General features: G+C 41.7%; 2 protein-coding genes across 2 annotated transcripts; both read left to right on the top strand.

Moving 5' to 3' along the window:
* Window positions 1–4237: 4237 nt before the first annotated feature.
* On the top strand, window positions 4238–5167 carry LOC129346452 (olfactory receptor 13H1-like). The gene has a single exon (XM_055003804.1). It carries the CDS (start codon window positions 4238–4240, stop codon window positions 5165–5167), a length of 930 nt encoding a protein of 309 aa, XP_054859779.1.
* A 5589-nt stretch (window positions 5168–10756) lies between these two features.
* Window positions 10757–11704, top strand: LOC129346451 (olfactory receptor 13H1-like). The gene has a single exon (XM_055003803.1). It carries the CDS (start codon window positions 10757–10759, stop codon window positions 11702–11704), a length of 948 nt encoding a protein of 315 aa, XP_054859778.1.
* The last annotated feature ends 1301 nt before the right edge of the window (window positions 11705–13005 follow it).

Raw genomic sequence — 13005 nt, 5'->3', positions numbered from 1 at the left:
TACACTTTTTCCTCATCCAGTTTTAACAAAGTTCTTGTAGAAGGATGATGGGAGAGTGGACTTTGAAATGCAGACCAATCCTAAACATTTTTACTTGGAAGGAAGTCTCGCTCAGTATCATAGGTCTTCTTTGTTCCCAGGAATTGTGACAAAGATCACAAAATAAAATCCCATCCATGCATAAAAGAAATCCCCAATAAACTCTGTAGGACTTAAATAAGCATGCATGGCATTGAATGTCATATATTTACAGTGCAATCCTAAGACGAGTTACTCCAGTCTAAACCCATTGAAATCAATGGGCTTACATTGGAGTAATTCTGCTTAAGATTGTAGTGTTATTCAATGAGAACTTGAGAAATCGTTTTGTTAATAATATTATTGTGACAAGAAATGGAAAGATTTGATGCCAAGAGACAAAGAAAGCATTTTGCAGAGAAAAGAACATGACTTTTTGTGTTTTCTTAAATGAAACAATGTCTAGAATGAGGTTGGTCATGATGAACATTTAGATATCTTTATCCCAGTTCCTAAAAACAAATGCTACTTCGGTTGTGGTGAGATCATGCCCTTGGAACTGGATCATTAGAAACATTTATTGCTTATAGATAAATTATTAATCAAAGAGGGGAAATAGGCTAACGTAAGAGATCAGCTGAAGCAGACCAAATTTCCTCCTATTTTAGCATTTTCTCTTTGATACCTGATGCCCCCAGGCAGACTGAAAGCAAACCATACAGATAACTATACAAAACCCCCAAAACTCAGCCACCATAATACTTTTTATGGGGACCAGCCAAATTATGCCTAACAGTTTGCAAGCTTTCATGTTCTCCGGAACCCTTCTTCAGGCTTGATGTTGCAAAAAAATATAAAAAATATGAACAAAGAGCTGGTATGACATGCTGTTAAAGTTCTGTTGTCGTGTTGAGCTTAGATGTTAGCTGAAGAACTAATGCTGCTATTCAGTGACACCCAGATTTTTATAAGCAAAAGGTTATAAAATCCTTCCATTATGCAAAAAAAAACTCCAAAAACCAAAATCGGCAAATGGCTGTTTTATCTCTCTGCATAGCAAGAATTAACATCCTTTTGGGGAAGTAGAGATAACATTGGACAGACATTCCATCAACTTTGGATCAATTTCGTATGTTACATGAGGTTCTCCGGCTGATGTGGAACTTTAAGTTACCAGTCATAGTTAATATCCACTGATATTTTGGACAAAGGCCCCAACTTATTACACATATGTGTTCCTATCACAAAAAATGAACATTAACAACAACAAAACAGACATGGGCCGTTTCCAGACGGCTTACCTGCAGCCGCTCCATGCCGCAACGTCGCGGATCGTGCCGGGGAAAACGCGAAATATCGCGTTTTCTCGTGCGAGTTTTGCGCGATGTCGCGCAAAACTCGCGCGAGAAAACGAGATATTTCGCGTTTTCCCCGGCACGATCCGCGACGTTGCGGCATGGAGCGGCTGCAGGTAAGCCGTCTGGAAACGGCCATGGTTGGGGGGGGGGAATTGTAGACTTGTAGCCTTTCTATTGTTCAATACCTCTGTTTAAAATAGTCCTTTTTCCTGCTTTCCGGACAGCTGGAGTTCCTGTCAGAGAAGATGATGGTATTTTGTCCTAAGAAGGTACCAGCATTGCTGTATTAAAATACTCAGCTTGTTGTAATCCTACAAAGGAGGAGACTTGAGTGGTTTTTTTTTAACAGCTATGCACACCAGTTTGTGTTCATATTGCACAGAACTTCCTTTGACCTGGCTCTTTGCTTCAAATGGACACAGGGATCAACCTGTGGAGAGGCCCCGTCATAAAGGGACAGGAGAGTGATTCTGTCAAAGTCTTAGCAAGACAAGAGGTCAGTGATTTTTTAAATTAATCAAATGTCGAAGTAATTAGAAATAAAATACCAGATAGAAAGAGATAACAAAACATACATTCACTCTGAGGTGCCATAGGATAGGGAGATGTATCCATTTGTGCCATCCTGTCTGAAAGTCTGAGAAGGAGGCTTTCTTGGCACTGCTGATAGAGGTCTGAATTTTCACACTGCCTGGGGCAGAGGAGCAGTTTTGATCGATGGCATCTCTCAGTACAATTTTTGACGTAGAGGTAAAGACAAGCAAAGAGATGCTAAGTTAGCAGCTAAGTATTTGGAGCCATGATGACAACTGCATTTATATACCGCTCTTCTAGACAGATTAGTGCCTCACCCAGAATGATGAACAAGTTAGTGTTATTATTATCCTCACAATGCAGTTGGGGAGCTGGGACTGAGAGGAGGGGCTGACCCAAGGTCACCTGCTGAGCTCATGGCAGAAGTGGGATTCGAACCAGTAGAGTGCTGATTCGTAGCCGAACCACTTAACCACAGTGCTACAGCAGCTCTGAGATTGTACACACACTAGCAAACCCATTGGTTGGTTTATTTTACCTGTAATAATTAATCTTCAGTAATTCTGAATAATAAATTAATAATTGAATAAAAATTAAATCAAGCCTCAGTTTAATCTAATGGTGGTGTTTATATTTTTCTTTTGGGATGGAGGACCAACGTTCATGAAGGTCTCACAAAACACAAATGTGTGTAAATGGAACAAATTTCCAATTATCATTTTCTCCAAGTGTATATTGGATTTCTGCTGGTTTTAAATTCTTCCAGATTTGCATTTATAGACCCTATTACATTGTTTATTCAAATGTCCTTGAAAATGATCATATCAACCCACATTGTATAACTGGCCATGAGTCTCAGTGATAAAGGCTGACTAAATAAAATAAAATAAAATAAAATAAAATAAAATAAAATAAAATAAAATAAAATAAAATAAAATAAAATAAAATAAAATAAAATAAATGTGTTCCTATCTTCTTTTTTGCCATTTTGCTGGTGAAAAAGAGCCCTGTGGTGCAGAGTGGTAAGCTGCAGTACTGCAGTCCAAGCTCTACCCACAACGTGATTTCAATCCTGGTAGAAGCTGGGTTCAGGTAGCCGGCTCAAGGTTGACTCAGCCTTCCATCCTTCCGAGGTTGGTAAAATAAGTTCCCAGTTTCCTGGGGGTAAAATGTAGATGACTGGGGAAGGCAATGGCAAACCAACCTGTAACAGAAGTTTGCCAAGAAAACATCGTGCAAGATGTATGTATGAAACAATCAATCAATCCGCACAGAAGCATTTGTTGCATCTGCAGAAATGGCATAGGAATTGGAACACACAGAGCAGAACTACAAGTGACAAAAAGCACAGGTTGGACACTTGTCAGCTTCCCTCAAGTTTTGATGGGAAATGTAGGCATCCTGGTCTTGCAGCTTGGATCTCCGACTGCTGTCCAACGGACTTTTCAACTGTCACTTGTCCAACATTCCGCCAAGCTGCCTACATTTCCCATCAAAACTTGAGGGAAGCTGACAAGTGTCCAATCTGTGCCTTTTGTCACTTGTAGTTCTGCTCTTAGATGCACAACTAAACTTTAGCTCTAGTTACACAGGGATAAGAACAGGGGATCAAACTTACAACCTTCTTGTTTGTTTTTTTTCATGGTGGAGCATGGATTCACATGACGCAATGTCCCCCCCCCCGTCTCCTTTTTTGCCATTTTGCTGGGGACATGCAGATCCTCAGTAGGTTGCTCAGTGTAGGTTTCGTAAGTTAAACTAAGTAGGATAATTCAGAACTCATTGTGAATGAATTCCTCTTGCAATGCTGAAGATATACCAGAATGCCCATTTCCTTGGGCATTTCTTGGAAATGAGGAGGGCTGGGCAATGGCTCAGCAGCAGTAGAGCTTCTGTTTTGCTTAAACTATTCGATCAGTGGGAATTAATCAAGATGGAAAGTAACAGGTAGTTGAAATGAATTCTCCCATTGCATTTGGTTACAGACCTCTCTTGCACTATAATTTGGTATCTTTCCTAATATCAGCATGCTTTTTCGAGAGGTCTGCAATTGCAGACTTCAATGGGAAAAAACAGATTCATCTAGTAAAGCTTTAATTGTATGTTTTGCATTGGAGCGATTGGTGTGGGGGAGATTGAAAAGGTATACATGCATCTGTATTTGCACGTATGTTCTTTCCACTCTGGGTACAACTTAGTGACAAAAAAAGATTTTTTTAACCTGATTATCCATATAAATGTTTAACAAACTGGTGAATAATCATGACTGTAGGATGAAATTTCATAGCAATTATACTATGATTCTCTATTTCTCTTGTACAGGAAATATGGAAGACTGGGATAACACAACCACAGTGGCTGAGTTTGTGCTCGTGGGCCTCTCCAGACAGCCCCGTGTGCGGGCTGCCTTGTTTTTTCTCTTCTTGTTCATGTATGCAGTCACCATAGCTGGGAATGGTCTCATTGTGCTGCTAATTGTGGTAGATTCTCACCTCCACACACCCATGTACTTCTTCCTCAGCAACCTCTCCTTCATCGACGTCTGCTATGTCACCACCACTGTCCCACAGATGCTGGTGCACTGCATCAGAGACAAATCCATTATACCTCTGGGCAACTGTTTGGCACAAATGAACATTGGTGTTTTTTTGGGAGTGGCAGAGTGCCTCTTGCTAGCTGTCATGGCTTATGACCGCTTTGTGGCAATATGCAGCCCTCTACACTACAGTTTAATCATGAATCGAAGGGTGTGCCTCATGCTGGCAGTTGGCCTGTGGATCATCTCTTTCCTCTTGACCATCGTACCCTTTTTTAGCATGCCAGCAGCACATTTCTGTGGCCACAATGTGTTGAATCATTTTACGTGTGAGGTCCAGGCAGTGCTGAAATTGGTCTGCTCTGACACTCACACCAGTGGGCTTAACATGCTGATAACAAGTGTGTTCACTCTTCTGTTCCCCCTTGCGTTCATCCTGGTGACTTATGGGCGCATTGGTCTGGCTGTGCTGCGCATCCGCTCAGCCCAAGGCCGGGGGAAAGCTTTGTCAACCTGTGGCTCTCATTTGACTGTGGTGGGCATTTTTTATGGCTCTGCCTTGGCTGCATACCTGAAGCCTCAGGCCAAGACTTTCACAGATACGGACAAAATAGTGGCTGTTTTTTACGCAGTCATCACTCCAATGTTCAACCCCCTGATCTACAGCCTGAGAAACAGGGATGTGAAAGGAGCCTTATGGAGATTGATGGGAGGAAAGTAGAGAAATAAATTACTTCCCGACTCAGCGTCCATATTGATATCCTCTTAGGGCCAAGCTACACATGACGAATGACACTTGAACGGCAAGTGTATTTCTCCCTGTTCACTTGCCCTCCACTCAATCCACTTGCCGTTCACGTGTCATTCGTCGTGTGTAGCTTGGCCCTCAGCAAGACTGTGTATAGCTGTGTTTCCAGGGCTTTTTTTCAGCTGGAATGCAGTGGAACGGAGTTCCGGCACCTCTTGAAAATGGTCACATGGCTGATGGCCTCACCCCCTGTTCTCCAGAGGAGAGTTTAGATTACCCTCCATGCCAGCACATGGAGGGCAATCTAAACTCCCCTCTGTCTGGAGATCAGGGGTCGGGGCCACCGGCCATGTGACCATTTTCACCAAGGGCACTTTAAACTTTAAAAAACTCCCCCCTTGTTCCTGCTGACCCAAAGTGACGTCATTGTGCGGTCCTGGGAGCATGCGCACACTTTGCACATGCCAGGAGTTGCCCCCTGTGCTGGCAACCCACTGAGTTCCACCTCCTCTTTTCCCAGAAAAAAAGCCCTGTGTGTTTCTCTGATTCTGAGCCAAGCTACAAGTGACGCCTGACACAGGTTGGACACTTGTCAGCTTTCCTCAAGTTTTGATGGGAAATGCAGGCATCCTGATTTTACAGCTTGGCTCTCCATTACAGCTGCAAGACCAGGATGCCTACATTTCCCATCAAAACTTGAGGGAAGCTGACAAGTGTCCAACCTGTGTAAGGCATCACTTGTAGCTTGGCTCTCAGTTTGCTGTCTATATTTTTCTCCCTGTTGCACATGCAAAGCTTTTCCTGGCAATGAAGTTATATGCAGTATATAATGCATGCCCCCATGTAAATCAGAGCTCCTGCAACGGGATTGTGTGGACCATAAAGCTATAACAAACGTAGTTGCATCTTGGCTTTCATTTCAGTTTTAAGTCGTGAAAAGTTATGCCTCGAGGCCAATGTGAAAGCCTCAGAAGACAAAGAGGTGCTCAAAAAAGATTGACAGAGGCTGGGGTGGGACTTCAGTGCCTATGCACCACATGACTACCTTATCATACTTGTTCTTTGCACATCTTTGCTGACAGAAACGTTTCAAACTCTGCAGTCAGTGAACAAAAATAAAGGGAGTGAACCTACTTGCATGGCATAAGGGAATGAAGATGATAACTTAAGGAGCAAATAGAAAAGAGCAAGTGTCCAGTAGCACCTATAAGACTAACAAAATTTGTGCTGTGGTTTCGCAAACCACAGCTCACTTCTTCAGATGGATATAAAAATAGAAAAATAGTAGTGTCAGTAGCACCTTGAAGACTAACCAACTTTACTGTAGCATAAGCTTTTGAGAACCACAGCTCTCTTCGTCAGATGCATGGAGGATAAGAAGAAACTGGCTATATATATATAGGTGGTAAGGGGAGAAGGGAGTAGATGCAAATCAGTTACTTCTTATAATGAGATCAGTTTGCTTCTGTTAATGAAATGAGTTAATTCTGATAATGAGAAAACCATTCATAGTTTCTATTCAATCCAAGTGGATATGTCATCCACATACTCTGCTCATTTCAGTCAACAAACCTCTCCTTCTACAGGTGCACCCTTTGAACAAACCTTTGAGTTTGGTCTACCATAGAGCTTACCTCACAGCCGGTTCCTTGCATCAGCCTTGAGCTTACTTCTTGTGCTCCACTGGGATCTGCCACTAGAGAATAGAGCTAATTTAGAAGTCAATTCTGGTTGTCGATAGCTGGAAGAGACATCTGGATATAGTGGAGAATACCACTTAGAGTCCAGCTGTGTTCATCTCTTGAAAGGATCCATTTTGATATTCCTGTTTAGGATTCTAGATGTGTCTATTTTTATTTTATTTTTTTCAAGGAACCAGGTTTTCTATCACCTGTTATATTTCCCTCCATGGGCAGATTTTGCTGAGAGATTATTTAATCTAATAATCTCTTGCACTGAGAGGAATGCCCCCCCAGTACTTATGCTATATATCTCCAAAAAGACAGAAATATAGATCTTCCACTAGAAGTATTATCTGCATTTGGCTTTAGAAACATCCACTTTTGATTTAGGCAAGTATTTTAACAGGTCTGTCAATCCAAAAATCTCCTGCCCTAGGTCCCTATGATTCAGTAGATTACCACAGAGATTAAACACATTCTTTGGATTAACTAGATGGCTTGTCTATAGCCTTAAAAGGAGGAAATAATACTGCTCAAAGGTGAGTTTAAATATTTTAAATATACATTTGATTACTGACCTTGGATTCCTTGCTGGCATTGTGTCCATTCCCATGAAGTTAATTTTCCATTTGATTCCCCCCCCCCCCATCACATACTTCACTGAATTGATTTACTCCCATTTGTGTTGGGGGGTGCAAAATTCTGTAGATCAAGGGCTGGAGTAGACATTGTGGCTGGAGAACCGTCAACAGATCCCCCATTTATTCTTTTAGATTTAAAAACAACCTGAGGAAAGAGAGGGTCATTCCTCCTTCCGTTGTCCAAATACAAATCACACACACACACACTCCTCGCTTACAGCAGCTATTTGTCACAGAGGGAACCACATGGACAGCTGTGTGTTTTTGCCAGTACACCCAATAACAGGTGAATTACAACAGCAACGTGGCATAGTGGAAAGGGTGCACTGCAGCCGTCCTGATCTCACACATACATGATTGCAGCTTTCGAAAACTGTGACTTGGATCCAGCAGTGTGCAAGTAGAAATGTGCAACTAGTACAGTTCTCCAGTTGAGACACCTGGTATGTTATACAATATATATTATACATATTATTACTTTATATATACTATAGTGCCCAGAACCTGGATGCATGTGACTTTTCAAAAAAGGGAAATTAGGTGGTAGGTGATTGTGAATCCTAAAATGTACTTACTATTTCACTTTTGCTACAACATCAGAGAGAGGTTTACAGAGAGCCAGTTTGGTGTAGTGGTTAAGAGCGGCAGGACTCTAATCTGGAGAGCCAGGTTTGATTCCTCACTCCTCCGCTTGAAGGCAGTTGGGTGACTTTGGGCTAGTCACAGCTCTCTTAGAGCTCTCTCAGCCCCACCAACCTCACAGGGTGTTTTGTTGTGGGGATAATAATAACATGCTTTGTAAACCACTCTGAGTGGGTGTTAAGTCATCCTGAAGGGTGGTATATAAATTTGTATTCATATTTATATCTCACCAGTTATTGCTGCCCACCCAGGCAGACCAAGTCAGTCTTATTCTGCCCTCCTTCTAACTGATTCCTACAAAGAAGTTACTGCTAAGGCCGCAAGGTTCTGTGTTTGGCTAGTGTAATCAGACAGAACATTATTACTTCCTCTAGAAATTTTAATTAAGATTTTAATGATTTTACCCATTTTAGCACACTGATGTACTTAATTCTTAGACATGTGTAAACTTAAAATTAATACACTCTTACAGTTAATTTTATTGTTATCCTTTTAGCTGATTGCTGTAATGAAATCACTGCTGAGGTAGCAAGATTCTGCACCCTGACTAGTTTAATTAGATAGACTATCACAACTTCTTTTAAGAAATTTTAACCAATATTTAACAATTTTATTTATTTAAATATATTGTTCAGTTTCCTAGATATGCTTAGACATGTAATCAATGTATTTCTTATATATTATTGTATATGCTGACTCAAATTCTGATCCTAGATCGTAATAATAAACTTGAGCTTGAAATTTATTATCATTATCATTATAAACAATAAGACCCTCCACAAAAGAACACAGTTAGATGTGAAGAGATTTGCTGTAACAGTTTAAATCCAAATATTTGAGATTAACTGGGCAGCGGATCAGATGGTCTTCTTCTCTCAGTTACACACCTTCTCATCCTTAAAAATAAAATAAAGATAATGGAATTATCATCTTCTTGGCATGACACATCTCACACCTGCCATGAGGGAGAAATGGAGGAATATTCAAATCTTCAAGAAACTAAAATAAACTACTACTACTGCAAGAAATACCAAGATATTGTTTAAAAATCCAACTTCCCCATCCTTTGAAAAGTGGGGAAATGTTTTCTTAGCACCATTAGAAGGAAGGTATAACATGATTTCCTCAGACCAGTAGGCTCCTCACGGCCCTAACCAAATTTTTGCCCACCAATGGACAGGAAAACATGTTTCTCTTTGACTTGTGAGCACAAAATAAGAAGTAGGGGTGTATTCCTTTTGTGACATGTGTGTCTGTTTATTTTATTACTCAGTTACAGAAAAATGCACATAACCATGCATGAATAAAACTGTGAGGAGAAGAGGAAAGGCAAACACAAATAACGGGAAGGCTGTTTCCACACATCCTAAAAAGAGCAACCCACTCACTGGATGCTGGCGGCTTTTTCATGGGATTTCTGACATTTCTGTTTCCAAAGCAGATGCAGTCAGTTTTCACAGCACCGCAAAAATGGAAGTGAAACTGCTTGCATCTGCTTTGGAGATGGAGACGTGAGAAATCCTGTGAAAAAGCCACCAGCGTTCGGTGAGTGGGGTGCTCTGTTTAGGAAATGTGGAAACAGCAAACGAACGAACGAACGAACGAACGAACGAACGAACGAACGAACAAAAGAAAGAAAGAAAGAAAGAAAGAAAGAAAGAAAGAAAGAAAGAAAGAAAGAAAGAAAGAAAGAAAGAAAGAAAGAAAGAAAGAAAGAAAGAAAGAAAGTTTACAATTATTGTTATATATTTTGTTGCACAGTTTTAACAAGGATTTTTTTTGCATTTTTACAGCATAACCATGAAGTATATATTAAATCATATCTTTAAGTTCCGTATCCCATCTAGATCTTAAAGCCAATAGGCTGTTTGACCAGAAAAAGACAGCAATATAGTTATTGTTGTTCAGTATTCATTACAAACAAGCAACATTCAATTGCAGCAGCTCTATATCTGCTCACATCTAATGTTACATTAAATTCCAGGTCTGCTAACAGAGTCATGAAATGATAGTTAAAAGATCCGTAAGTTGCTACTATTAAGTGGAAGACGAAAAGTTGTTGAGTGTTAGCTGGCAAACGATATAAATGGAATGTATTCTGCTTTGGTTGCAAATATTAAATGTAAAAATCAATCTTAGTTTCAAGATAGCCAACTTTTTAAGATCTGTCTTGCCCCCTCATCTTTAAGAACAGTTCTTAGATGATAAAACTCTTCCTGCCACTGAGATAATTTGATACATGAGTTAGTTTCAGACAAGGCCCAGAGACACCCAGGTTCAAATCCTCAGTTTGACTTCCTTGACAGAGTTGTTGTGAGAGTAAAATGAGGGAATAGAGAACTATATGTGATATCCTAAACTCTTTGCAGGAAGGGTGGAAAAATTCCAGATAGATAGATAAACTTCAAAGCCAACTTACTTTTGAAGGACTACTGATGTCCCACAAATCTACTTCCTTCGCCTTTTGGTTAAATTTCACTGATCTTATATGCTCTTTGGTAACACAATCCCAACCAAATTTCAGAAGTACAGAGAACATCCAAAAGATATCCGAGAAGTAGAAAAGATTGTTCTCTATTTCTTTCTCAAGGAAGAAAATGGCAAAAGTCGATAGGGGGGATAGCAATGCCACCATGGTGACCGAATTCATCTTGCTTGGGATTTCCGATTACCCTGAGGCCCAGATGGTGATGTTTGTGGTTTTCCTCATCTTCTACCTTGCCACGATATTTGGTAACAGCCTTCTCATTGTCCTGATCATACGGAGCCCTCTTCTGCATACGCCTATGTATTTCTTTCTCTGCAATCTCTCCTTCTTGGACATCTTCTACACCACCAGCAGCATTCCGCAAACACTGGTCAACTGTTTCTTCCGCCGACCCACCATATCATATATCCGCTGCATAACTGAGATGTACGTCAGCCTCTTTCTTGGCATTGCAGAGTGTTTCTTGCTGGCTGTCATGGCATACGACCGCTTTGCTGCTGTTTGCAACCCCTTGCATTACACCACCATCATGAGCTGGAAGCTTTGTACCCAGCTGGCAGTTACGTCTTGGGCCAGTGCCTTCATGATGACTCTGATCCCCAGGCTGTTGCAACCCACTCAGTTTTGTGGACACAACGTCATCAACCACTTCACGTGTGAGCTACGGGTCTTCCTCAATCTGGCCTGCTCAGACATACGCATGGCTGAGACCGTTATCATGATCAACAGTGTTTTGGTCCTCGCTCTACCCTTTGGTTTCATCTTGGTGACCTACGGGCGCATTGGCCAGGCTGTGCTGCGCATCCGCTCAGCCGAGGGACGAGGCAAGGCCTTTTCAACCTGTGGGTCTCATCTGGTGGTAGTCAGCATCTTCTATGGCTCAGCCATCTCCATGTATTTGCGGCCACATGACAAAGCCTTCTCTAACCGTGACAAAATCGTCTCCCTGTTCTATGGAGCAGTGACACCCATGCTCAACCCCTTGATTTACAGCCTTAGAAATAAAGATGTGAAAGGAGCCTTTTGGAGGCTGCTTGGGAAGAAAATGTCTGAATGAATTGTTTGCCCTCCATCTGCCCATTCATCCCCTCCACACTAAAACCTTTTCCTTCCTTCCTTCCTTCCTTCCTTCCTTCCTTCCTTCCTTCCTTTTCCTCTTTCCTTCTGTCAATCCAGTTTTCAGCCTTGATTCTTCAAACCTTTCTTATTTTGTCCATTCTTATTCCTTCCAAATGGCATGAAATGGGAACCATCCCAGAAATCTGTAACAGATTTGCAAAAACAGTTATAAACTTACCGTTATAAACTTTTTAGTTGTTTTTTCACTTTTGAAGAAGTGTTCCAAGAGCCTTGAATTTCTTGAGTAAGAACAAGAGCAGGGTCTCCTGCAGGTGCCACCCTGCACATGCACAAAATCAATAGCAGTGCGTACACAGGCTTTCTCTGTGGTTGCCCTCTACCTTGTGGAGCAGCCTGCCTGAGGAGGTCAGGAGTGCCCCTACTCTCCTAGCTTTCCATAATTGATGCAAAACCGAATTTTTCAAAAAGGCTTTTGTGTTGTAGGGAGGGGCTCTCAGATGCTTCACTAAGAGCCAAGCTACGAGTGACGAATTACAGTTGCCTGGCAAGTGAACAGACTCATGCGTATTCCTCCCTGTATGTGTAATTCGTCAACTTGTAGCTTGGCTCTAAGTTAGGGACCATACCACTATGTTGCCTTATGTACTATCTGTTGTGGGGATAAAAAAGGAAACAGTGTGGTGTAGTATTTCAGATGTCGAATTGGTTTGATTTCCACTTCTGCTAGAGAAGCTTCACTTCTGTCACACACTCTCAACCTGAACAGCCTCCATGATTGCTGTAAAGATAAAATGGAAGAGAAGAGATTGTGTCAGGCTATGGATGACCAGGGCTCATTTCGAGGGGGAACGCGCAGGAATGCAGTTCCGGCAATTCCCCAAAGAGGTCACATGACAGGTGGCCTTGCCCACCTGACAGCCATTTTGGGCCCGTTTCAGGCCTGGATTGGGGCCGAAATGGCCCAGCTCGGACCTCTGATGGGTGGTGGATCACTCTCCCACTCAGCAGCAGTGTGATCTTGGCCATTTTGGCACTAAATGGTCAGGATTGGGTCCAAAACGGCCAGGATAGGTGATGTCAGGGGGTATGGCATATGCAAATCAGTTATGCTAATGACACTGCCAGTGCTGTCAAGGGGTGTGGCATATGCTAATGAGTTATGCTAATGAGTTCCTCCAGTTCTTTTTCTATGAAATGACCCCTGTGGATGACAGGATACAGCAGACAGATCTCTGGACCATTGCATCAAGACACAGGTTCCTGGTTAAATGGCTGTTT

This window comes from Eublepharis macularius, chromosome 19 (assembly GCF_028583425.1).
Source record: "Eublepharis macularius isolate TG4126 chromosome 19, MPM_Emac_v1.0, whole genome shotgun sequence".
Taxonomy (NCBI): Eukaryota; Metazoa; Chordata; class Lepidosauria; order Squamata; family Eublepharidae; genus Eublepharis; species Eublepharis macularius.
Note: the sequence above shows the minus strand (reverse complement) of the source record. Positions and strands in the feature narration are given on the sequence as shown.